The 27,790-nt window shown below is 43.4% G+C and overlaps 2 protein-coding genes across 3 annotated transcripts in view; both read right to left on the reverse strand.

Annotated features, from left to right (window-relative positions):
* Positions 1 to 3,355: 3,355 nt before the first annotated feature.
* On the reverse strand, positions 3,356 to 9,629 carry adipor2 (adiponectin receptor 2). Its single transcript, XM_061269296.1, has 8 exons — positions 9,580 to 9,629; positions 9,239 to 9,509; positions 7,165 to 7,317; positions 6,926 to 7,097; positions 6,656 to 6,842; positions 4,875 to 5,062; positions 4,619 to 4,812; positions 3,356 to 4,513 (listed from the first exon to the last, which is right to left on the reverse strand). Exons 1-8 carry the CDS (start codon positions 9,627 to 9,629, stop codon positions 4,385 to 4,387), a joined length of 1,344 nt encoding a protein of 447 aa, XP_061125280.1. The 3' UTR covers positions 3,356 to 4,384.
* A 5,847-nt stretch (positions 9,630 to 15,476) lies between these two features.
* Positions 15,477 to 27,790, reverse strand: part of wnt5b (wingless-type MMTV integration site family, member 5b) — a 37,396-nt gene continuing 25,082 nt past the window's right edge. The window contains exons 2-7 of one of the 2 annotated variants that reach the window (XM_061268571.1): positions 23,027 to 23,155; positions 22,508 to 22,595; positions 22,259 to 22,418; positions 19,578 to 19,870; positions 16,678 to 16,836; positions 15,477 to 16,608 (exon numbers count right to left, since the gene is read on the reverse strand). In XM_061268571.1, coding sequence (XP_061124555.1) covers positions 16,309 to 16,608; positions 16,678 to 16,836; positions 19,578 to 19,870; positions 22,259 to 22,418; positions 22,508 to 22,595; positions 23,027 to 23,127 — 1,101 coding nt within the window. In that variant the 5' untranslated portion in view covers positions 23,128 to 23,155 and the 3' untranslated portion in view covers positions 15,477 to 16,308. Of the gene's footprint in view, positions 16,609 to 16,677; positions 16,837 to 19,577; positions 19,871 to 22,258; positions 22,419 to 22,507; positions 22,596 to 23,026; positions 23,161 to 27,790 lie in introns of both variants that reach the window. The other variant, XM_061268570.1, reaches the window with a different exon arrangement.

Below are 27,790 nucleotides of genomic sequence, written 5' to 3' on the forward strand. Positions count from 1 at the left end.
GCCATCACAGGTCTGAATGACTATAGACCCGTCGCACTGACATCTGTGGTCATGAAATCGTTCGAGAGGCTAGTGCTGAACCACCTGAAGGAGGTCACGGGCCCCCTGCTTGACCCCCTCCAGTTTGCCTACCGGGCAAACAGGTCAGTGGATGATGCGGTCAACATGGGACTGCACTACATCCTGCACCACCTGGACACCCCAGGAACGTACGCCAGGATCCTGTTCGTGGACTTCAGCTCGGCGTTCAACACCATCGCCCCTGACATCCTCCAACAGAAGCTCATCCAGCTTGCGGTGCCTGCCTCCACCTGTCAGTGGATCACCAGCTTCCTGACCAACAGGAGACAGCGTGTGAGGCTGGGGGGCATCACATCTGACACCCGGACCACCAACACTGGAGCCCCTCAGGGGTGCGTCCTCTCCCCACTGCTCTTCTCCCTCTACACCAATGATTTCTCCTCAGGTGACTCTCGTGTGAAGCTCCTGAAGTATGCAGACGACACCACTCTCATCGGACTGATCCAGGACGGTGATGAGACTGCGTACAGACAGGAGGTGGAGCGGCTGGTCCACTGGTGCAGTCAAAACCATCTGGAGCTGAACCCGCTCAAGACCGTGGAGATGACAGTGGATTTCAGGCGAGACCCTTCACCACTTTTACCCCTCACTATCCGCAGTAATACTATTCTTTCCACAGACACCTTCAAGTTCCTGGGAACCACAATCTCTCGGGACCTGAAATGGACCGGCCACATAGACTCTGTCCGGAAGAAGGCCCAGCAGAGGCTGTACTTCCTGAGACAGCTCAAGAAGTTCAACCTGCCGCGAGAGCTTCTGAAGACCTTCTACACTGCCATCATCCAGTCTGTCCTCTGCACCTCCATCACTGTCTGGTTTGGATCGGCCTCCAAACAAGACAAGCACAGACTACAACGGACAATCAGAACTGCAGAAAAGATCATTGGAATCAACCTCCCATCTATCCAAGACTTGTACCTGTCCAGGACCAGGAATCGGGCAAGGAACATCTCTACAGACCCTTCTCACCCGGGTTGCAGTCTGTTTGAACTACTCCCCTCCGGACGGCGTTATAGAGCTCGGTACGCCAAAACCAGCAGACACAGAGACAGCTTCTTCCCCCAGGCTGTTGCTCTGATGAACTCACACCACTCATAGAGTCTCAGAGACATTACTGTGCAATAACATCCTGCTCCTCACACCTTCTTGAATTTGTCTACACTGTTTTTGCATTATTCACATGTCCTGAATGTTGTTAGTCACCTAAATGTTGAACAGAGGGTGTGTTTCTACCGAAGTCAAATTCCTTGTTTGGCACGCTCAAACATGGCGAATAAAAAACTCTTGAATCTTGAATCTTGAATCTGTTATTAGGTACACCTGTGAGTGGTGGTGTACCTAATGGAGTGTCCATGAGTGACGTCACAGAGCAACCAGCCAATCAGGAGGTGGGGGTGAGGGCGGGTGGGGCACGTTTCAGTTTCAGTTAAACTTTGACCCTGATTTTTCCCTAATGAAGTGGCCTGTTATTAGGTACACCTGTGAGTGGTGGTGTACCTAATGGAGTGTCCATGAGTGACGTCACAGAGCAACCAGCCAATCAGGAGGTGGGGGTGAGGCGGGTGGGACACTTTTCACTTTCAGTTAAACCAGGGGTTTCGAACTCCAGTCCTCGGGCGGCCGTGTTCCAATATGTTTTCCAAGTTACCCTCATTAAAAACACCTGCGTGAAAAGATTTGGTTCATTTTCACGTTCTGCAAGAGCCAAACTTTTCACACAGGTGCACTTAACGAGCGAATGTTATTTTATGGTGACTGTGTTTTATTCTTGTACAAGATGAACATACAGTATAAGTGCAGCTGGAAACCACAAATAAATACATGCTGTCCTGATTGATGATAAGACTTGGAGGAAAGTGTTTTCATGAACATATTTGAGCAAATTTGCCAAGAGTGTCAAACTCCAGTCCTTGGGGGCCGCGTTCCAATATGTTTTCCAAGTTACCCTCGTTAAACACACCTGCGTGAAAATATTTGGTTCTTTTTCACGTTCTGCAGGAGCCAAACTTTTCACACAGGTGCACTTAACGAGGGAATCTTGGAAAACATGTTGGAATGCGGCCCCGAGGACTAGAGCTTGATACCTGTGACCTTTGACCATGATATTTCCCTAATAAAGTGGCCTGTTATTAGTTACACTTGAAAATAGCGGTGTACCTAATGAAGTGTCTGTGTGATTCCCTCGTTAAGTGCACCTGCGTGAAAAGTTTTAGCTCCTGCAAAACGTGAAAGTGACCAAAAACTTTTCACGCAGGTGTGTTTAACGAGGGTCCCTTGGAAAACATGTTGTAACGCAGCCCTGAGGACTAGAGCTTGACACCTGTGACCTTTGACCATGACATTTCCCTAATAAAGTGGCCTGTTATTAGGTACACCTGAAAATGGTGGTGTACCTAATGGAGTGTCCGAGTGACGTCACAGATCAACTCGCCAATCAGGAGGTGGGGGTGTACCTAATAACAGGTCACTTCATTAGGGAAAAATCAGGCCAGTTCCCTATTATTAGGTACACCTCATAAAGATGGTGTCTGTGAGTGACGTCACAAATAACTATACTCATTGCATTTGCTTTATATTCAATCTCGATCTCGTCGCGCGGGCAAATCAACTCATGATAAAAGTTGAAGGAAAGGAGAGAAGCTCCAATTGCAATGCAATACTGCTCTCTTGTGGACCCTTGGAGCAACTACACCCATGTTGTGAAACAGGAGGAGGGAAAAAGACCAGGCTTTTTTTTCTATTTTACTTAAATGACCATATATAGTATTTTTGTAAAAATGATGAATACTGCTCTCTTGTGGACTCTTGGAGCAACTACACCCATGTTGTGAAACAGGAGGAGGGAAAAAGACCAGGCTTTTTTTTCTATTTTACTTAAATGACCATGTATAGTATTTTTGTACGTTGTAAGGCTTTTTGTAAAACAAAAAAGAAAGGATGAGGTTTTTTATTTAAAAAAATGAGAGCCTTTTTTTTTTCTAAAACGAAAAGTTGACTGTGTATAGTGTTTTTTGCAGAGAAATAAAACGACCATATATAGTGGTTTTTTTAGATGAATGACTAGGCATCATAAGTTTTTTTTTAATTTAAAAAAATACCATGGATTCGACGAGGTTTTTATGCCTCTGCTGTGTATGTGCTTCCTGCTCTTGTCCACCAGGTTGTGCTGAAGAACCAAGTTCCCGCAGCACTTTCACTCCCATCAAATGCTCGAGTACTACGAATACTGTGGTGTTTTGAGCATCCACTTATAAATGAGGCAACTTCAGAGCCATACAATTCACCAAATCATCTTTATTAGAACAGTACAGCAGATATGAAGATCTCTGTAGCAAACATTCCCATCACAACGCACTTGCAATAAATTAATAGAAGGTAAACATAATAAAAATATATCATGACAAAAGCAAATAGATATTTGAAGACTCATCAATCATTACCAGAGCACGTTGATGTCAAAAACAGATTCACAAAAAATAAAGAAATCATTCAAAGAATAGAAGCCTTATGTCATATTTGAGTTGTTTACTGATGTCTTTTAATGTTGACGTTTTAAATGTGATTTATTTGGTTTTGCTTTCAATCTGACTAAAATGCATAAAAAAATGACGGTATTGAGAGAAAATAAATGAATAAAAATGGCTACATATTAAGAATATTCTTTCATATTATTCTAGATTTGGTTTCGAGCGCAAACATTCGCAAGAGCTCTGAGTTGGAAGGTGCGGCAAACATGAGAGATGGAAAAGAAAAAAGAAAATCTGAGACATTTTCAATGCTTTTCCTTGCATATTCCATAAAGTAGGAAAAATAGTTCCACTGTAGCACCGCATCCTCACCAACACAGCTATATTTTTTGTTCCTAATTTTATTTAAAAGCGATACCCCTAAGAAGCCCCTTGTAACCCCCACAATCACGGAAGATATTCAAGTACTTTTTAAATATGAATGCTCTTTAGCTTTGAATTAGAAAAAAAAATGCTTTCTAACAAACAAAAACTCACCCTCCCCAAAAAATATTTTATAGAAAATTTATGCTTCCTTTGCGATAAAAATCTTGAAAATCTCCAAGAAGAAATGGATTGTTAATGTCCAGAGGTTCTAGCTAGCAATTAGCAGACCTCTCAAAAAGTGGCGAACGCGTCAGTTTTGAATTGGTGCCCCGTGCGAGGCCGCCCCACGACATGACAAGCCACGTTTGTCCTCCTCTGAGGAGGGAGGGAGGCCAGCGAGTGTGTGCATCATTATTAAGAAGCAAGCGCTGGCCGGCTCCCTGTAGTAAGGTGTGAACACGCGGCGTGTGTTAGAGCATTCTGTCATCAGTGCAACCTCCTCCGGCTGTGTAGCGGAACTCCTGCAGGTTGGAGACGCCGTGGAAGTGGACAAACGCGCCTGCCACCACCAGAATGTGGAACAACTGGTGAGAGTGGAACTGCAAAACACAGTGGAAGATGTTACGCAACTCATTCAATGCCATTGACGGCGTAAGACGTCAAAGAACCATTTTAACTAATAAGACAGGAATTGTGAGACGTACCCAGATGTCACACTTGCCGGGGAAGAACCTCTCTGGGATACGAGCGGCGTACAGGCAGGCTCCGGTGATGTAAAGCGTGGCCATGAGGAAAAGCCAGCCTATCTGTCCCATGGTGGTGGCTCTGATGAGGCCCTCGCTGATGACAAAGTGGAGAGTGGGGACCACGCCGCTCAGCCCCAAGCCCACAAACACACCTGGGAAGAACACAGTTTGTTACACATCACGACAGCTCAGGAAAGACGGCGCCGTCCGTTACCTGCGCGGACCCCTCGGTACTGCGGCGTGGCGAAAAAGTCACACTGGGATACAATGATGGCGGACAGGCCCAGCACGCACACCACCAGCAGGTAGATGAAGCACGGCTGAGGAGAGCAGTAGAAGGAATAGTAGAGCCACGGTACGAACGAGCCCATGATCAGGAAGGCGATGCCACTGTAGTCCAACCTGTTAAGTGAGAGTTGTTCAACTTTGTTATTCATATATTTATTTAAAAAAAACAAAAATAAAAATTAATATTTGCTGTTCCACTTTAGCCAAAGTTTTAAATAGAAAATAAAAAATCTGTTAAATATTTGTGCTCCAACAACTATTCTAACAATCTAGCAATTATTTATCAAAGGAAAAGCAAATGTTTGTTCTGTCTGATTCAACTCGACAGTCTGAAAATTGTTGAGAGGCTGAAATGTGGAGGATTTTAGATCTCTAAAAAAAAAAAAGATTATCAAAAGTATCAATTAATGTTATAATCGATTAGTTGCCGATTAATCATGTCGTGTCAAATACCGTAATTTTCGGACTATAAGTCGCGGGGTTTTTTCATAGTTTGGGTGGGGGGGCGACTTATAATAAGGAGCGACTTATATGTGAATTTTTTTCAAACATTTTCCCACAAAAAAAAAAAAAGTGTAACCGCGATGTTGCAAGGGATTACTGCAATTTGAATTTCAAGTGACGTCAGCAGCGCGGCGCGGCGGTTGTTTACAAAAAGGACAAAGATTGATCACGGGATGACGAAGATGACGAAGGGTCCCACGTACTACCGGCATCATTAGCGGCTTTGTTTCTAAGGATTTGGAGTGACACAGAAGGTTTGAAAAACTATTATGGCTTTTACGCACGCTCGGTCCTACTCTACGTAGCTCTCTTTCACCACCGTGGATTGAAGTCGGGGACCGGAGCTCAGCCGGGTGGCTGTCCAGGGACGGTGGATGGGGCTCGGACGTGGCTTTTACGCACGCCCGATCCTACTCTACGGAGCTCTCTTTCCCCTCCGTGGATAGAAGTCGGGGGCCGGCGCTCGGCCGGGTGGCTGTCCGGGACAGTGGATGGGGCTCGTCATGGCTTTTACGCACGCCCGGTCCTATTCTACGGATCTCTCTTCCACCTCTGTGGCTGGAAGTCCACGCCGCCACACGCCTGTAAGTAAGTTTTGTTAAATAAAGAGCCGTTTACCAAACCCACGTCTTTCCTTGAACTTTGTTAACGCTACAATATAGTTATATAGTAGATCTGTGGAATAACGACGAGGCTGATGTCAGGGCGCACGCGCGGCATTGTTGACATAGGACGAGGAATTTCATCGATGGATTTAATGATTTAGAGTGCACAGATGGTTTGATAATATTAATACTTATATAATAGTTATTTGATATCTAATTTAGATATCGTTATAAGGGCCTGTGGAATATTTTGAAGTGCAAGCGCCGTCAGCGGCGCGCACCCATTGTTGACAAAGGACGATCGATGGATTTAATGAATTGGAGTGACACAGATGGTGTCATAAACATGTTATTTATGTAATAGTTTTTTTAATAATCTTCGTTTGTGTTTATGTCACGTTAGCATACCTATCGTTTAGTCTGTTGTTGCTCGTTCATGTCTGTTCTTGGTGTTGGATTTTGTCGAATAAATTTCCCCCCAAAATGCGATTTATATGTTTTTTTTCACGTTATTGTGCATTTTACGGCTAATACAACCTATATCCCGGAGCGACTTTCAGTCCGAAAATTACGGTACGCCTTTTATGACGTGTCTTACTTGGAGAAGACCCTGGACACGCCCTCCGAATGGCAGTAGACTGTGTGGAAGAGCCATGAGAAGGACAGGCAGAGGATGGCGCCCAGGAAGAACATGCCGATAGCCACCTTCTCCTGGACCGGTGCCACGAACGACATGTTGGGTCGGAACATGTACATCAGGCCCAGGCAGAGGAAAAACAGGCAGCCTGGGAACGGGATGGACAACAGTAGAACCTTTTAGCATGTTGCCAAAGAATCACACGAGTCACAAGAGAAACGCATGAGCTACCTAGCAGATGTGTCCAGATATTGCCTGTCTCGGTGTGGATCCTGAAGATGCTCCGGAAGCAGGCGCGGAAGGAAGGCATGGGCGGCCTGTGGCCGTGCACAAGGAAGTCGTTGTCCTTCAGCCAATCGGGGAGCACGTCGTGAGGGATGACGCGCCATCGGCCCTCCCACACCTAGTGACGCCAGACTTCATTGTAACTCGGACCAATCAGAAACGCAAGAATCGAGTGTTAAATTGACCTTGTGTACAAACTCCTCCATCTTCTCCATGGCGTGGTGAGCCTGAAGAAGCGGCGTCATTCCCATGAAGCCTTCGTCGCTACTCCTCTCTTCTCGCTCGCCCTTGACATCTTCCTCCTCTTGTATTCTCTCCTCGTCGCACGTCGGGAGGGACTGGGAAAAACAACACCACCAAGGTTCCGAGTTGATTCATTAATTGAGGGGGGACACTTTCGTCGCACGTTTAACCGCAGCATATGTACACGCTCAGCATGTTTCCGGGCACGTCTCGTAAAGATGATGATACGTGTCGTTAATTTGCCGTTAGTGTCACGTGTGCTCTGCGGCATTTTTGTTTATGTCCCGCGTGCTCACGAGCGCATGTAATAGAGGCGCACGCATGCTGCACTCCAGATGCTGCCAGTTGTCATTGGCCCGCGGTGAATAAACGGCGAGCATACGCGTGTGCGGCCTGGTAATAGGACTGGATGTCCTCTAAAGCCATGCGGTAATACAGTCCAGTGCCGCAACGAAAAGTAGAGCTGAAAATATTACAACACAATTACACAACAAGAAATTGTCTATCTGATTGAGTCATGGACAATAAACCACACTCAAATTGACAACAACAGTCTTTTAACCATCTTACATAATTCTGGAATTCCAACACATCATGCTGTCGTATTTCGTGCTGACCCCCGCTAGACATACAAGAGTATCAGCTTAGGAGTTATCAGCGCATTAGCAGGCTCAACCCGAGTATGGCTGGCACCATAAGATCAATTAATTACTTTCACCATTAAGTGCTTAACATGAGCCTATCAGGTGCCCCAGGAGATAAACACGCACGAGAAGCGGGAGGACATGCTGTTGCGAAAAGGCAGAGTTTCATGAGCCTTTCGTTGTGGCTCTACTAATGATAGACTGGCCTGCCAAATTCTATGTCGCTAAGCAGAACAGGGTTCAACACCATCTCCGAAGAACATAACATCTGAGGCAAAGGGAGTCACGTGACCATGAGGAGCCCAATGGAGGAAGAGAGAGCAGCAACACAACCCGGAGCTTCACCCTTGTACAGTGTAACCTCCCCCCTACCGCCGCAACATGTGACTCACAACAGTCGTCTGATGCAAAATAATAAAAAGCGGCTGGTGGCTGCTCAATTCTTACAAAGGTCTGTCTCAGGCTTAGCTTGGGAATAATAGAGAAAGGCTTGCACAATAGAGGGAAGTCAGGGGAAGCTCGAATGCGCAAAAACAAACATTTGAAAAAAGGTTTCATGTGGAAAAACAGGATGTGCAGACATAAAATGCCAAGAATCTGGTTATTATATTAGTGTTAGATTACTTTTAAGCGTATACATAGTCAATTTTAAAGTATATTTATTTGGTGGGAGGCATAATTTGGTACACTATATTTGCACTTTATGTACTTTCTAATAAATGAAATAAAAATAAGTTGTGTTAAGCGTCTAATTAACCTTGATTTCAAACAAAACAACGTATTTTTGAAACAGTAAGAGTAAAATTATTATTCAGGCCTTTTTTGTTATTGCTGTTAGCCAACTAGCATAGTCGCCTATGTCATATTTGGATTTTTAACTTAGTCACGCTGAAATTGTTGATAAGAAACAAACAGCATGAGGATTGAGATATATCTTTTTTTTTATATTAGGCAGAAATTAGCTAGTGTAGTTGCTCCGTATATTGTTAGCTGATTTGCATCGTTGCCTAGGTCGCATTTAAATGTTTTTGGATAACAACAATATCGCTAGCCATTAGTACCCAATCGGTTATTTCCCTGAGATTCAGAATCGGCGAAATATAAATCCCACCGCAACAGGTGTGAAACAACCCCAACATGACACGCGACACTTTAAAGTGCATCCGCAAGCGGTAAAAAATTCAACAGGTTTCTTTCGCCCTTTGTTGGGCGGCGTCCTCTCAGGTGTCAGTGTTGAATTACAGCAAGTAGATTTGTTTTCTTCTTTTTCCGGTGAGCAGGGAGGCAACTTTTCGATGACTACATTAAGTCAACATGCAAAAATGAATGTGTCAGACATTTTACTTCATCCAAGTAAATCTTTCCAACTTACCCCATTGTGTGAGTGGCACAGATCGGTGCTGAGGTGTTCATTTGAAGAACCTGAGGTGAGTGCGGCGGAAGATCTCGCAGGCTCCGCCGCAGTGTGCTCTGCATGGCTGGAAGTTCTGTGTCTCAGCACGAAAGCCGGGCCGCCGGGCCCGCTCTCCTCTTCTTCGTCCAGCTTGAACCCGACTTCCACCCTGCGGACGCTTGGACTGAGCAGACGTGTGAATCTGCTAGGGAGCGCTCGGTGGCGGTTGGGCGCACACTCTGGATTGGACCTTGAAAGACAAAAACACAAAGAATTCTAAGAAGTATTTTTTTAGACAATCAATTCCAAGAACAAATAACCCCCCGGACAACTGGAAACTTTTAAAGATTTCAGTTGTTCTCATCTTCATTACGGCTACTGCGAACCCGCTCCGGGTTCATCGCAAAGCCATTTAAAACTACGATCGTCCTTGGCGCTATCGAGCCGTTGCATTGATTCGACACACCGATCAATAGCGGCACCACTTCGGCGAGAAAGTGATGGACATAACATTAGGTACACCTTAATCCTTTTTCTTCTTTCTTGTTCTGTTTACAGGAGAGCGTCTAGATACCAAATGAGTAGAGTGTGTGTGTGTTCAGGAAAGACAAACAACATGAGTCATTACACTCGAGTGGTGGTGACACATTCGGTGACATTGTACCAAGGGGCCATTTGGGGAAGGAAGATTTCACTCTCGGTGAAAAGCGAAGACAAAAAATAGGGCACAGGTCTGGCTGAAGATACTGTACGTGGACCGCCATAAAAACACAACCTAATTCGCGCATCTTATCTATTTGAACACATTCTGCACTTTCAACATTGGACTCGCTGTCATGTGTCTTGTGTACATGACCAAAAACACTTTACAACAGGGGCTTATTAGTTTGATATAATTAAATAGAATATAAAGAAATAAACAGCCTGCAGACACCAGTGGGCAGTATAGAACTTAATGCATAGAAAAGACACTTCTAAAACTGCATTAATATCTCACAGAGGATAACGCCTATATACTTGACTTTTCCACATCTTTGCCTTTTTCAGAAGAATTATTTGATATCAAATTGCTTCTCATGGTGAATCTTGACAGGCACTTACTTAATGATTGATCAATCGTACGGTTGCTGAGGACCCCGCAAGGTGCTGACACTGTGATGGAAACACGACACAAACATGCAATTCAAAGTCAAAGTCTGCTTTATTGTCAACTTTTTCACATGCCGAGACACACAAAGAGATCGAAATTACGTTTTCTTTATCCCACGGTGAGAAGACCTAGTACACGATAGACATACAAGTAAATGACGCAATATAAAAAACAAGAAGGCACAAACAATAAATAATAAGAGTAATAATAAATAAACAGAAAACACAACAAATAAGAGCCAGTGTGCATACAGACAGTAAAAGTACGGGACGCTACGCAGAACGGGGAAGCGAGTTCAGGATCCTAACAGCCTGGAGTATGAAGCTGTTTGAGAGTCTGGTGGTGCGGGAGCGCAGGCTTCTGTACCTCTTCCCAGAGGGCAGAAGCTCGAACAAACAATTGCTGATAATGGATGAGTACAGGTGACATTCAAGGTGCCCTTCCGTTGCAATGGAGCGGGGAGATTTTTTTTTTTTTCCCACTGTCAGCAGCATTTTAGTGTTTTAAAGTGTTATTCGGGTGCTATTTTTTTTTAATTGTGCAGGTCAATTTTAATTGGAACTTTTTTTTTCCACACATTAAAGTGTTCCATATGTGTGTGTGTGTGTTTTTTTTATTATTATTTCATATTTAACCATTTGAATAGCCAACAATTTTAACATAAACAGATGAATTGAACAGTTTGTATATCGTGAAGTTCATTGCAGCTCCTTCTGGAGCGACTTGTTCATGAAGACACAAAGAAAGAAGAGTTTCACAACTACTTTAAGTGACACACCAAGCTGCTGTACTATCTGTGCGCAAAAGTATTTAATTGTTTTGTCTTTTTATATGTTTTAACGAAATGTTTGAGTTCAAATATCCATTGCTAATGGTTACCCTGCCAATATAATTTTGCATTTTTTGCTAGCATTAAGCTAAGAGGACAGCAAAGCTATGTGGCTGTTTCAAATGCACAAAGTTTTATGTCACTTGTGCCTACGACACTACTGTTTTAATAGTGGTGGTTGTTTTCCCAGAGAATCTTTTAGAATTTATGTGAACATAGATAATTTATTACGATCAACTACTTTGCATAAACTCAAATGGCTTTCTATTTGAAAATCCCGAGAAGCCAATTTGGAATTTGACATTGAGTTACTGCAGTCACAATTAATATAAAAAGTACTTTTGCCTAGATGTTGTGTCCTGGAATAGTCTGCCATATGCGTGGCAAATAAGGTCGGTGGGTTTTTTTTGTGTGCTTTTTTTCTTCTCCAAAGCCACCGGGTGGTAAGTCAAAGATGGTCAGTGGTCACATGGCGATAAAAATAGTGTGCTCTGATGACAAGGGAGCCTAAAGCAAAGTTCTATATTAAGATATCGGAGCTGTCTTTTTTACACATCTGAGCGTGGGTTCAGCTAAAGCCACCGATTCAGTCTCTTTCATTACAATTCACGGAAAGAAAAAAAAAGTGCTTCTGCTGTTCCCTTGAGAGTTACAAAAAGACTTTTGTGCACATATTGGCGTTGTGAGAAGGGAAGATTTGGTTGTAAGACTTTTGTGGGCCATTTTCTTTCTGTAATGACAGTCCACAGAGCCAACATTTCAGCATGGCTGCGTCATTACATAATTCAAAAATGTATAGCAGGGTGAGACTTGCACGGGGAGTTTTTTGTGTGTAAAAAAAACGCCTGATTCCCTCATCCAATATTTCCACAAAAATGAGATTGCCGGTTTCTTGAAGAGGGATTAAAAATGCGAAATGTGTTTGAACACGCCATGAAATATCCATGGGCTAATCTCATGCGAGACAAGACAAGTTGGCCGTGTTTGTGAGCGCGCTGACTAAAGTTCGAGACGAACAGGGCGATCGGCTAGCCAGGTTATTAAATATTGACAGCGTGACTTCATGCTTGGCGAGAATGAGAACAAGAAAAAAAAACAGAGTACAAACAGAATACTTATTTACTGCTGCACTGAAAATGACCGACTCAGTCACCTGTATCCATTTTTATTGCGCAAGACTTTTGGAGTCGCTCCACTCATTATGTACTTACGCATACAACACGCATATTGCAAAAGGGAGGCCCACCGTTCCTCTGAATTCCTCTGGAAACAGTCAAGATGGACACCAGCCATGACAACACAAGGGAGACAATAGAAAAGCCCAAACTCCAGAGACAGTCCTGTTTTTTTGACAGCCAAGCTGAACTTTTTGTCTTCACACTTTACCCGCACACAAAGGAGCGTTCGTCGTCGGCATGACGTCACGCCTTAGTGAAAACCTGTAATTCCATGTGTGACGCGAGACGCCCTGCTCTCGTCGCAAGACTTGTGTAATAATACTAATAACAGCAATATTAACAACCATAACAAGAGTAAGAAAAACAGGCGCATCGAGGGGCAGCCCTCGGGTTTGTTTACACCAACCTAGCCAGCAGAGCTCGTTCGCTAACAAGGAAAAACACAACAAACTCCACAACTACTCTCGTGTTTCTTCTGACAGCGTCCCGTGTTCAAATATCTTTATTAAAACGGCACAAATAGACTCAATATCACCTAAATAGGAGTGAAAATAACATCTCTTTCCCTGTCGATGGCTAGCTCGTGTTTAGTTATGACAGCCCTCAACGCTAGCACTCGTAAAGTACCAAAATGAGGTATGTGTCCCAAACAACACAGAAGACGGTGTTTTGAAAAGACAAAATTGTTTTGTCTTACCTCGTCGAAATGTGTTTAGGTGAATTTCCTTTGTGGGAAGCACAGTTTGTCAGAGTTGTAACCGTGGATCCGCTCTGCTCCAGTTTCTGTTGTCATACGACAGACCACACTCGGGGACGTCTTGTGCACTTAGGGGGAGGGGTTAAAGAGTGACGTATAACTCACGAGAGGGAGTTAGCCAATCACGTGTACCGTAGTATGAGGCAAGCGGGCCAATCATTGTCTACCCGGAAAAGAAAATGACGAAACTTCTTTTTGTAGTTTTCATTCAATAAATCGCTTTGAATGGAGAAAAGCAAAGTAAATTATTTTTTAATTTAAAAATAAAGTTTGGAAATACAATACACCTTTATTTATAAAGCGCTTTTGCAACAACAGTCGCCGTAATGAAGCGCTTTACAGAACATATATATAAAATACACATAAAACATTGGCCATACAAATTTAACTATTCCTCCCACATGTCATATGAAGCGTGCATGACGTCACACGTCTTGAAAAGTAAACAATCAGATGTAGAGTCCATTGATGAATGCTGTCCCATTTAAACAAATGATAAAGTTGCTTATTCTGTATTTCAAGTGTCCCTCAAATTCTTTAATTAGGTCATAACAATATCTATATATGCTCCTAACATTTCCCCGGATCTCATTTTCACTCCAAGAACTACTACCCCATCCTGGCCACTAACCTGAAACTGGATTATTTGCCCTAAACCTCACTCAGCCTGGGTGTGTCACATCCGTAGGCGTTGCCGCCCACGGCACATTGTGGGTTGTGTGACTGTGATTGCATGCTGGTACAAATAGATTTTTTTGTAGTGACTTGTCTGTTTAGTTTCACGAATCTGGTTAATCTGGTCCGAAAAAAGTCTAACCGTGCTTGCAAACGTTGCTTTTATCTTCTGCAGATAAGACAGTTATCAGAGCATTGATCATATCTAATCTCAACAGTGTTCTATTTTTTATTATATAATGGCAGGTTTCTTGACCTTCACTCTGTGTAACAATATTTTGTTATTGTATCACATCTAAAATGACACTAAAATATTATTTTATATGCAGATGGGTTTGGGGAATGTGACCATTTTGCTTATACCGTACCGACTAGATAATAAATAAATGAAGCCGGACTTGGCTGGTAGTTTCTGCGGAGATTGAGTAAATAATTAACAATGGTCTCAAAATTCTTGGCAAAACAATGTATTAGGGAAAAAAAAAGGGTTAACTCAAAATTTCAAGGCAACTAATTTTGATAACATTTTGAGTTGGGCAATACAAAATTTATTGTGAATAATTGGCCTACCCTTGTTTCACAATTAAGAGTTTCATTGTATCTTGTATTGTCCTCCAACGTGAAACTATTTTTGCCATAAATATCAATAATTTATATTTGTACATTTTTCCAAATTAGATTTATGTTTTAGCCTCAAAAGTACAAGAGGTTTTATTTATTTTTTTGCAGTGTACGTTTACCTTTACATGCTAGCAAGGACTTGGCACCATCTTCGATCTCCCGCTGCTTATAAAATGTGGCCTGTGTTCAACTTTTAATTCGCTTTTCATGGCGGTTACCCCCATGACAGCTTCATCATTAGACGTGATTGCGAGTGATGGCGCTTAACATTCATTTAGCGGCTTCAGTGAGCTCAACCTTGAACAGTACCTAAACATGCTAATAGGCTGACCCCAAAAAGGTCAGAAATAATACACATTTTTATTCTAAATATATTGATTTCAATACAACACGTATGTTTAGCTGCTTGGTGTATCCGAATGATTAGCATGTGAGCGAGCGAGCGAAAAACATGGCAGCTTTAACGGACCCAATTAGGATAAGAAGTGATGCAGACGTGGGCATTAACCTTTCAATTTAAAGTTCATCTTGCACATCCTGTGCAAGACTGAAAGTGTTGAATGAAAAATAGACCTTATGAAAAACATGCAAATGAACACGCTTAACACATGAGCAATCATGTATTAGTCTAAAATAATTACTATAAGGGAATCTGAAATGGGGATCACACAGGAAATGTCAAATTTGCATTGCTTACGTGATTTTTTCTTGTGTTGAAGATTTAAATAGAATTTCCTGCGTCACAGAACCAGATGATTGAACACAGACGACCGAAAAAATGTCCTGGTAATAAAAATTGTGAATAAAGCTCGTGTTAAATCCAGTTAATGGCAAGCTCACTGAGGTCATCAGCGCTTTCTGGGTTGTACCCCAAAACTGGGTCAAATTGACCAAAGTAGCTTGTTGGCCCTATTTATTTATTTATTTATTGGGGAGAATTCAAAATGGCGGTGAAACAAGGCTTTGTTGTACAACAAAGCTTCTAAAAAGCAGAACAAGAAACAAGGTCATTTTCCAAAGACTAGTTTATCAAAAGAATAAGTATAAAACATACAAAACAGGAAAAAAACCAGTAATAAAATATATACTTTCTCTTATGATCTAATTTTAAGTAGCACATAATAAATTGCAGTCCCTTCTGTTATTTATTTATTTTTTTGCCACACACACACAGACGTTCATTTTTCCAGCCACCGGATTGAATTATGATTATCTACCAATTCTTTTCCACCATAGGCAACAAGCATTAATTTTGGAAGCAAGATGGCGAAGGCCCCCAAAAAGAAGACGTTAAGCTCGGTTGACTGTTCATTAGCATTCGAGTTGGACCGTCTTCTCGCCGCGGCGTCATCAATCTCGCTAATGGAGCTTTTTAGCCCCGGTGCCTTTTCCCCGCCAATGAAGGTCACGCCCGGTTGAGGCAAGATGGCGGCGACCGGGCGAAGCCTCGTTAACCGCTGTCGCTCGTCGGGTCGTGGGAGCTGCGAGCGCGCCGGGGAATTCCGCCGGTTAACGCGCAGACAAATGGACTGTTTAATGGAGTGTCCCCTTTTTCGTTGCGAGTATTTCGACGCTTAAGTGTGCCTTGAAGAATGATTCCCTTTTCCAGTCTTCCACAAGCCCTTCCTTCGTCTCGTAATATCCCGCAGGCCAGAATCAAAGGGGATGATGATCCAAAGCGTCTCTTTTTAAATAGTCTATTTATTATTTAGTTATATATTTTATTCATCGGAGTCACGCGTGAGCCTTCTTTTTTTCGGTTTGGGTCAGGAAAGCAGGAAAGTAGGCCTTAACCGAACCCGAAGCCGCTCGGGCCTCGCCTCCCCACTCCCCCGAAGGTTATTTACAGACGAACTGGTCGACCAATGAGGTGCAGCGCTTGCACTTGACGTAGCAGCACCAGTGGAATTTGCAGTGGCAGCGCTCGTGTTTATACGTCTTGAACTGGTCGTAGCCGCGGCCGCAGCACATCAGCTCGCAGCCGTCCATGCCTTCCGACGTTTTGTTGCACAGTCGGCCACGGGTGCCCAGCGAGCCCGTGGTTTCGTTGTGGAGGCAGTAGTCCGGGCTGGGGTCGATGTAGACCAGGTCCTCTGGGGTGGGCGGGTTGAAGCGCTTGTCCACTTGCTCTAGTTTGCCCTGATTGGACGAAATCATGCTTAGTGGACAATATATATTTTTTTCAAACAGATGTGCTGATCCAGTTACCCTTCGTCCGATGCGCATGGCGGCGGCGCTGTCGTACTTCTCCTTGAGGAACTCGCCTACGCGCCGGAAGTCGGCCAGTTGGAGCCAACATGTCTTCAGACTACAGGAACCCGACACGCCGTGACACTTGCAGGCCACGTTGGCGAGGTTGTACACCGCCTGGGAGATTCATAGAAAAAAAAAAACATGTGGTCGTCATCTCAACTGTGTCAGAGGTTCGAATACGGAGAAGAAAAGTTTTGAAACTTGAGTGTGGCTCAGAGAGGGCGGCAATGCTGCCCTCTTGTGGAACCTGTGTGGAACTACAGTGGAAACGCCAATGAGGCCCTCAGTATGACTTGGGGCCCCACTTAATTAAAACAAAAACAGAAAATTAAGTAAATGTAAGAATGTACATAAATAGATAGATTTGTTTTGGTTATTTTACATTTTGAATATTTAAAATTTTCAATTGACATCACTCATCACGCACACAAAAAACTCTTCTGTGTTCTTTCTATGAGACTCACATCACTGGTTGTCCTCTCCTCAGGTTGCCTGATCCCAATTACCTTTTGACCTCTGTTAACCTTGGAACCCTGACACCCCCCCATCCAGTTTTGCAATCCCGCTCCTTCTCTACCCAGCAGGCATAGCAGTCGCCACCCTGCAATCTTGCCATCCAACCTTACAATGACATTTTTGTATATATTCTTCACTAGAGTTAGACAATGTGTTTTTTAATCTTTCCATGAAGTCATGCTGTGTGCGGGTGTGTGCGGGTGTGTGCGTGCGCGTGTGTGTGTGTGTTATAAGTATCACACTGTGCTCTTTGGTGGGACATGCCTGCTGGGCTCAGTGACACGGTCAGTCATCCGTGATGGAGACACGGTCTTGTCAGGAACAATAGGTTGGGAGCCGTGTGTGTGTGTGTGTGTGTGTGTGTGCGTGTGTGTGCGTGTGCGTGGTGAAAAGAAATCGGCCAAAAACATGAAATGAGGCTTCAAAATTAGACTTGTTTCAAATTGTGGGGGGGCGTGTCTGCTGAAGCCACGCCCACTTCAACTATCAACTGTCAATCGAATACCTGCTACCTCATCTAAAATGGTTCTTATAAAAATATATCCACTCGCCTGCCCGCCAGAGGAATTGATCGGCCCGCCGGTCACCCCTCCTCAAGTCTAGCTTGAAATCCATTATGGATTTCTACATTGTCATGCTTCAAAGGCAAGGATTTATCCACTCTGCTTGCAAAATTGATTAACTGGCATGCATCAAACTTTTTCTAACCGCTATTTCTCTCTTCCGAAGCGACATTGTTAGAGTTTGCTTCAAAAAAATCATAGCAATGAAAGATAAATGTGTTCTCAGGGGAGGTTCGACTGAGAATGTACATTCAGTGTGTGTGTGTGTGTGTGTGTGTGTGCCGCCTCATTTGATTTGTGTCAAACGGAGACAGTGAGCCCCCGGTGTGTGCGCGCCAGTCTTTGAGAGTCGGGGGAGTGTGACCGAGGTCCATCGCTCAAGCCCCGCGTCCCAGCAGACGCTTGTAACACACACACACACCTTCATGAGCACACACGTTGTCTGCTTTTGTGCACAAGTCAAATGAAGCTAAACGCTAACAGACACACACATATATATCGCGGCACGCCCCTGTCACCTTCACACAAAAGCGCCGTGGTTTGCCATGTTCAACCGAGCGGGACAAATCCCCAAACCAGCGTGTCGGGCTGAAAAAAAACGAGTCTTCCTCAGTTTTTTTCCCCTTCTTGTGTTTCATCTTTCTTCCGTTCTGATGGACAAGAAACAATGGAGGAGGAAAATGTGCATGTTCACATGTCTCCGAGGGTTGCAGTATAATATTTGATGATTTATGAATTCACTTCCGATTTCTTTACTCTATATTATAATAAATAATATTTTTTTTAAAAAACATTGCTCCTCAATTATTTTTTTAATACCCTCAAGAAGGAAGAAAAAAAGATTTGGCGCCCCCCCCCACTCTCTGCCCTTATTATAGATAGTATCATTTTCTATAACTACCTTCTGCAGAGGATGCGTACTTTCAGACAAGGAGATCACCACTGCCACCTATTGCAGTGGAGGTGCAACTACACTTTATTCTAGTACGGCAATAAAAAAAAAAAAAAGTATTTCAACAGGTGTCAGATTTTCAGTATTGGCAATTCTGGTCCCTGTACTAAGAAAAAAAAAAACACCCTGCCATGTCAATTTGAATCCGATTAATTCATCCCTACGTGTACAACACTCATCCACTCCCTTATAGCCCCAGAGGGACCCTCACGGCACACAAGCTCACCAGGCCCTGACCTTTGACATCGGCCCTACACTCAAAACCAGGCTCACCGTTCTCTCGCGCAAATCAAATGCAAAGGGGCCGTGCACGCGAAACACACTCGGGGATCCGGTCTTATAAACAGCTTAGACAAACACATTCTCCTCATGCGCCATCCAGCGCCAAGCAGCAAATGGACCTTTTACGAGGCGGCGCGGCGCTGGATGTGGAGCCTAATCAAAGGTGAAAGGTTGCTTTTAGTGCCGTTCTTGTCGGGGCTTCCCAAACAACTCCCATTGTCCCTTGGAAATGTTAGAAAACGGCCGGGCGAATGAGTCCGATATTCTCATGAATGACTTAACAAAATGTCGCACTCGTTTATGTGTGTTCCCCTGCTGGAATGTGCATTGACCGGGTGACCTAGCTAAACTCCAAGGGCATTAGCAGTTCTACCATTTGGACCTTCCCAATAAATAACCTTGACACACACACACACACACAGAAATACCGTCAGGTCAGGCAGACTGGGGCCACCTTGACGCGCCCACGCATTCCTGACCTACAAGGAGACGACACTCCAGATGTCTAAACTTGAAGCGTGACCAAATTGCGGGAGAAATACCTGTCGTCCCGCCTCGTTATTCTGCAGGTTCATCAGAGTGCGAGAGTGCTCGGTCGAGCCGCGGGGGAAGTTCTTCTCGCGCTCGCGGGCGTCCACGAACTCGCGGGCGAAGCGGTAGCCGTAGTGGACGTTGTCGCCGCAGCCGCCCCATAGCCAGTCACGGGGCAGGTCCCGGGGCCGTGCCGCTCGACTGCAGCCACACGTGGATAGCTCGCCCTCGCGGCACGCCCGGCTGATGGCGTTGACCACGCCGGCGGCGCTGATGGCGTAGGTGAACGCAGTTTCCCTGGAGCCTGGAGAAGAGGGCGGGGGGGAATGTTAAATCCTAAAATGCTTGGGGGTAGATTTTTTTTTTTTTAATGAGACAAATAGCTATCAAAAATATGATACATACAGTAATGACACAATTAAATAGAATGTAAAGAAATGAACTTCCATTTTTACTTCAATTCAATGGACATGCTGCTGCTTCTGTTATTCACACCTTGGCCACCAGGGGGAGTACAATACATATAGACAGCACATATAAAGGTCACAACTCCAGTAATGTTAGTTTTTATATTATCTGTCTACATGTATGGCTCCACCATTTGTGTTACCAAATAGGTGCTTTTTTTTTTTTTAGCAAATAACTAGTTAATTTTTTTTTACCAATATGTGATGTCCACTGCATATTCAAACGCTGTATATTTAAATACCAAACTTGTTCAACCAAACCAAAGATTAATGCGAACATATAATGTGAAACGCAATAGACGGACTACTAATAATGAGCATTGATGGACCACATGACAACTGTTAGAAGATTCCGGTTCTTCCACAGCAAACTTTATGACCCTTTCTTTGTTAGGGCTGTAACAGTAAAGCAACCCAACCCCCAAGCCCGCTTTGACATAGGTAAAGCAGAGCATATTAAAGATTCCCAGACCCCACTTTGGAATACACAACATGAGTCCCGCATGTCCCATTGTGTGGATTTTAATCCACACAGCGTAGAACAAAGATGACGACTGGAAAGTAAGAGGTTAACTACTGCGTAACCCGGCAATTTACATGAGAAGAGCAAACGACTTACTGCTATTTCTTGTTGAACTTCACACTGCTGTGTTGCCTTTTTATTGGCTGACTATTTACATCTATCTTAATATAAGGAATTTGCTATGCACAGTATAAATATGCACCATGTGTAACATTTGCATACTTAGGGTCATTTTAGGTGTTTTTTTTTTAATATTAGCAGATTACAATGTTAATTGTGATTAAATTTTATTCCAAATCATTAGAGATGACATAATCGTTGTGTATTGTAATGCTTGCGTAATTGCTGACTGTTCCTATTAAAGTGAGATAATGCTACCTTGACTGTAATTAGATGTATTTTCACGACGAAGAACCAATTTTTAACTTGTATTGTCCTCCAACTTTGACAAAAGAAAAAACACTAACATAAAAAAGAAAAAGAAAAAACGAAGGCTGAGCGGAATTTATGACACCATGCAGTATCGATGCAACGCGCAATCCACACGCAAACTAGCCGCAGACGCGCGGCGCACATATTACCACGCGCGCACACATATAGATCGCTTTTTTTTTTCCTTTTTTTTTTTTATTGCAGACTTCAAATAGGCCAACTCCGGATCTGCCAGCTCCGTGTCAGCCTCATCAGCGCATTTCAAAAGCGCGTAGCCTGGGACAATGGAGCGACTAGCACCTCCATTTAAAGGTGGACATAGACGGACTGTCAATAGAGACTGAAGAGAACCGAGACGGCGACCAGCTTGCACCTCGCCTGCTTGCCCCCGAGCGGATTTGACACGTACTTGTTGATGAGAGCGTTCCCACATTCCCGCTGGGAATTAAGACGCGTCCGTCCAACCGACAGCTCCAAAAAGTCCAGCAACCTTTTATGACAGCGGAGTCCCGCGGACACGTGACGCGTGATAGCTAATCGATCGTCGGCTCGACTGGATGTTTGCTCGATTTACAATAGCACTGTAAACTATTGTTTTTGCACATGATTTTACATAAAAAATACCACCCCGAAAAAGTAGGAATAATAAAACAGTGACGATTTTATTAAATTGAAAGAAATCTACATTTTGTTGGCTGGGAAAATCCAGAAATTAATTTTTCATTATATAATCTGATTGTTTGAGTCATTGTCTGCTATGTAGCAACATTTCAAAGTAAAATCTTGCTTTTTTTTATGTAAAGCTGCAGATAAAGGTAGATTTAAAAAATAAGCCAATTTATGGCCCACCCAACTGTTTTATTGTACAAAACCATTTTAATGCTGCACTCTTAGAACTGCTCCCTCACAAAAAAAAAGGTCCAAATTTGGATCAAACAATGGACACCAAGTCCAAAACACAGAAAATTGGGTCATAATTAAACCCACTCACCACACTTCAATTTCTTGTCTTTTTTAATGCAGCAGTTTTTAGTAAATTGTGGAAATAGATTCCCCCCTCCCCATAAAAAATTACGCAGTGTTGTTTGTGTGTTATTTTTCTCCTGTATCATAAATCATTCATCATTGAACAAGTATTTGGACAAAATTATGCATAATGAAGACTAGACCACCTGAATCTTAAATACTCATCATAAAAAGACTTCATATACTTGAATGCACACTGCTAGTCAAAAAAACATTGTAGAAAAAAAGGGGGGAGGGTCCTTACCGATTTGCATGACACGCCCAAAGACGGACGTATTGTCCACCGTGCTGCAGTTCCACCTCCTCTGTCTAAACTGATACTGGCACTCCTTGATGCCCGTCTTGGCTCCGTCTCCGATGTACATCATGTGATCCTGGTAGAGCTGGCACAGCTTCCTCTGACCCTGAGTGGAAAAGACAACAAATAAAAAATCAATAAATCAATAAAACCCTTTTTGAAGCAGAATTATGAGTGACACAAACAGGAAGTTACCTGGGAGAGGCCGGACAGCTGACTGCATAGCGGCTGAGCACCGATGATGTACATCTCGGGCCTCTGGATGGGGGTCAGCGCCATTGACCTGAGATGAGCTAGTGCTTAGAACTTCAAAATATTTTTAAAAATTCCTCCTCTTGGGGATACCGTGAAGAACGCTAATATTTGCCAGGTGAACTTAACCTGCACATTTACTTTGTTAGTCAAGAAGTGTGGACTATTGAAGGGCCAATGGGGGCTTAGCGACCCCCCCCCCCCCCCCCCCGCCACACACACTTAGGGCCATTTGGGGCTCCCCCAGGGTAAATATTGTGACAGAGCCCTCACATTTGTTCTGGCAAAAAGTACCCCCCACCCTCTCCCTTCTGAAAACACACACAAACAGGCGCCTATGAATCAAATCTTGTCATTTAGCAACTAAATAAAACTGTGCGTAAAACTCGTGCGTAACGCCCGTTTTCACTCACCAAAAATGATTTATCGGAGCGCAATAAAACATACCAAAGAGTAACTCACCACCACGAGTTGGCGTCAACCAGCAACAACTGCGAAGTTCCGGTGAGGAGGGCGACCAGCAGCAAGAACAAGTGCCGAACCCCGAAACCCTTGGAGTCCATGATTCGTCGCCCGGTGCCGGGGAAAGTGCTGCGCTGTTGAGAAATGCGCACGACTGTAATTCGTGTTTGAAAGTAGTCCAGGAAGCAAAAAAAAAAATCCCTTTAAGTCAAGGGCAAGATAAGAAGCGTTACATCCAATCGAGATATACGTAAACTCACGTTGGTTTTACGCATTGAAAAGTCGCCAAAATGTCATCCAAACAATATAAATAAAACGAAAGCAACAATGTTGAAAGTGCGATGTTGATTAAAAAACATTTACAATAATAAAATTACAGATTTCTCCGCGTCCTATGGTTTTGCGGCCACTTCAGGGTCTCCCTCTCTCTTCCCCCTGAATCCTCACCCCCTATTCACCTCTGAACTACCCCCCCTCCCACCATATCCAATTCCCACCCATCTCCCCTCCCAGTTTTACGACCTGGTGTTGCGCGAGATTGGATGCAAAGTGGAAGGCAGGTTTGAATATTCCAAGCTGTTGTGGGCTTGGAATTCGTCTCTTGTCGTAAGTGATTTCAAGCTCCCAGAAACTGCAAAGAACTTCCCCTAAAGCCTTTTTGTCACAAATCGCTCGGGTGCATCTGAAGTGAATGATGGGTTTGAATAATTTTATCCTTTTGCCTTGCTTGCAAAATTAAGTGATGCATCCTAACCACGCCCACACAGCAACACACAAAGGCCCCTAAAAGTAAAATTTGTTTAAGTATGTCCACCTCCTCCTACATTTTCGTTTAATGCGTCACGGGGTGTTGCTTTCACTATACAATAAATAAATAAAACACACACACATAATACATAGTGGGGATGTGTGTGTGTGTGCGTGTGTGCGTGTTGCTATGACAACATCGCCACCCCCTGGAGGAACATAGGAAACACGATAAGAACTTTGGAGATGCAGGTCACAATATTTGGTACAACTATTGACACCTAATACATGAGGTGTTGCTAATATTTTGGTTGCCGCTTGCACAATACTGCTACGTCATCAATCAATCGTGAACATTTTGTTAAATGTTTGTTTTGTCATTTGCCTATTTCGTTTTGGTATCTGCAAGTCAGATTTTTTTTAAAGAATAAAATATTTAAATCTTGATTAAAATAGTAATTAGCAGCTGTAAAAATGTCGCTGAAATCATGACTCATTATTTTTTACTATGACTTTATTATTCATACATCCCCAACAACATTTCTTCATGAGCTGTGATGTAGTGCTCCAGTGCAAACACAAGGGGGCGCACTCAAGCCATACTGCCTAATCCCATTACATCAGGAAGGGGGGGGGGGGTATTCAGGACTAAAGGGAGCAACTTCAGCCATGTGAGATAAATAAAAAATAAAAACAGTAAGAGTAGGAGGGGGAAACAAGAGGGAGGGGGAAACAAGAGGGAGGATGAGAGTGAGAGAAAAGGCCGCTCCCTGGAGGTTATGAGCAATCGCCATGCAACAGGGAGCAATGGCGTGAAGAGAAAAGAAAAAAAAAAAAAAGGCCAACAGCTCATCTGTGGATTCAACAGCAGCAACACAGTCAACATTTCGTTGACTCGCAATGACCCGACGATGAGGACAAGAACCTACAAAACGCTACCAATGTTTATTTCCACTTGGAAACACAGCCTTGGAGTCCAGTCTCACCTCTACCGACCCATCTGCCCACCTAGTAAACATCTTGCGAGAAGCAAAAGCCGTAAAATGGCTAATGAAGGAAGACTAGGTTGTAAAGGCAATGTTGTTCTTTACAGGCAATGTCTTCCTTGGACTTGGGAACCAGCCCCCTACCCGCGACCCCTCCCTCTGAGCCGCTCTGGGAGGTGAAAGGTCAGGCAGTGTTGTAAAAACGGTGACCCTGGAGATTTTGGTGGATTTGGGAGCTTTCCGGAAACTGCTTAGTTCTGCAGATGGAAATGTGTAATTGTTTGGTCCATAACGTCGGGCAAAAAGGGTAAAAAATATATCAAAAAATTCTTCTTCATTCATTTTCAGCTAATCAGCTATTCAGCCATTTGCAATTTTCTGTAATGTGGCCTAAAGAAAAATCATCCCAATTTCATTTTCTGGGATGATTTTTCTATATATATATATATAATATATAATATATTATATATTATATATATTATTTTATATATATATATATATATATATATATATATATATATATATATATATATATATATATATATATATATATATATATATATATATATATATATATATATATATATATATATATATATATATATATATATATAGCTAATTAGTGTCTTCAGTATATGATATTTTTTTGTCTTGATGTCTCTCTAATTGAATGGTTACTTCTTTGGCTATCTGGAATAGCTCAGCTAAAGCTAGCTGCTACCGCTACATGTGATGTCACTGAGTGGATTTTGGTGCTCTTTGATTGGCTGGAAACCAGTTCAGGGTGTACCAGCAGCCTTTTGCCCAAACTCAGCTGGCTCTAGCGTCCCCTTCTGTGACTATTTTCGTTCCACTAGGAGAAAAAAACACAACCATCAAAATTGGTGGAATATCTAACCACAACATCGCTAAAGCTAGCTACTACCGCTACGCGTATATTGTCCCTCTGTAGATTTTGTGATTGGTTGGAAACCAGTCCAAGGTGCACCCCAGGGTGCCCAAAGTCAGGTGGCTCCATCTTTCCCACGTGAGGACACATTATATAAAACTGATGGATGGATAATTCAAGCTCCTGCTTTAGTGTTTGGCAGGTTTTAACACAGAAAGACGGCCTTAGGCTTTGTGTGTGTGTTTTTTTTTAGCGCGTGTGTTATTCCTTTGCTTCATCACGCACCCTCTTCCCTCCATCCATCTCCTCTCCTTCATCCATCCTTCCTTCTGTCAGCTGGCAGAGGATGAGTCATGCTTCTCGCTCGGAGGCTCAAACTCTCTCCCTCTAAATATATCTTTCTCTTCACTTCTCTCTGCACCTCCTTCCCTCAGCATCTTCATCGGCACGTCTCTCGCTCTCTCTCACCATCTGTTTCTTTTTCTCCCGCTACAAAGCGATTCCTCGCACACCTTTTCTTTTTTTTTTTTTACCTCTCTCCACCATGGTCTGAAAGTGAGAGTGACGTTTCTATTCCTCCGTCTCTCAACCTCTCCTCGCATGGTCCACATGTGCAAGCTCCGTGTTCAGCCCTCCCTCGCCTTAACTGTGGGAAAATGTAAAACAAGACCACCCGCTTGTCCTACACGGGAGCTGAATCAGAAAAAATAAAATAAAAAATTTACACCTAAGAATTTGACCATTATATAAAACAAAGAGCATTGAATGCTAACACACAAAGCAAAACATTTTTTATGATTTTCATTGGCAGGGCTAGAACCGATTGATGGCATTTCCATTCATTTCAATGGTGACTGTAACTGTAATTCACGAACACCCCACTAGGTGGAGCTCTACTTTCCCTCACTCGATGTTGGAGCCACCACTAAGCATTTCTTTTCATCAATCGTTGCAAGAGTGTACAAGACAGTGTACCTAATGAACTGTCCAATGCTTGATGGAGACAACAATGAGTATAATTGAAATCATGCGAACTCGGGTTCCTGGCAACCGTTCGCAATCAAGCCGGCCCACTTTGGCACGTCGGCGGCGTTAGCTATACGCCAGGCCTCGTTTGCCACCTGACAGGAGCCACGGGAGAAGCCGAATCCCCCAAGCAGGAAGCCCCGGCAGGGCCACCGAGGCTGGGCCAGATTGCCTGATTTCCCCCCGGTGCCCTGGAGCTCTGGCGGTCAAACTACAGCCGGCCTCGTGAGCCCCTCCCCGGAGAAATTAATAACACACACGAACACACACCATTTCCATCACTTCACAGGGAATCATATTGACTTTCATTCATTTCCTGCGGGATTACCTCTGAACCACACTGAAGCGTAACTTAGCTAGCCTTGAATTTGAGCTTTTACGCCCGCTTTGACGCCGCTTTTTTTTTGTTCCAAATTGAATAAGCCGGTCCCAATTAGCAAGTTCTTCAGTCAGATATTTGTCCCTAAATGGTGACAACAACACAAATACTACGAAGAACCTGCCAAGTCGTGAGTTCTTATTTTCTTTGTTTCTCCCGCCGCTAACTGTTTTTTTTTTTTATTGGGTTGCACGCCATGTATTCCCTAAAAAAGCAATTATTCTCATGTTAACTATGCAGAATAAGTCGTATTTTAGCCCAGCAGGCCTACAACAGATGAAATCCGTCTAACTATTCCCCAAATGAGTTACAGAAATGTCATATTTGTTCTAAAATGGTGTACTTTTATGTGATTGTATAAAATGACTGCATGACCATTTTACACTTGCCGGCCACTTTATTAGGTACACCTGCAGGGAGAGAGAGAAAAAAAAATCCACTTTGCGCAAATGGTAAAAGGTGGAAACTAGATCTTTTTCCACCATCACAGCACACACACCTACACACACCAACACGCAGTCTTTTCATGCCAACAGATGACAGAGTGCATTGAAAAAATGCCAAAATGCTGACTACTGAGGGTGAGAGCGAGCGTGCGGCTGAAAAATCTCCGATGTCAGACTGCAGAGCTGGCAGAAACCAAAGGCATTGTTGAGGACACACACAAACGCACACACACACACCTAGGAGGCCTGCATGTTGTCAAGGCATGTGTAGAAACACACACACACACAAAG

The sequence above is a fragment of the Syngnathus typhle genome, linkage group LG21 (genome assembly GCF_033458585.1).
Source record: "Syngnathus typhle isolate RoL2023-S1 ecotype Sweden linkage group LG21, RoL_Styp_1.0, whole genome shotgun sequence".
Classification (NCBI taxonomy): Eukaryota; Metazoa; Chordata; class Actinopteri; order Syngnathiformes; family Syngnathidae; genus Syngnathus; species Syngnathus typhle.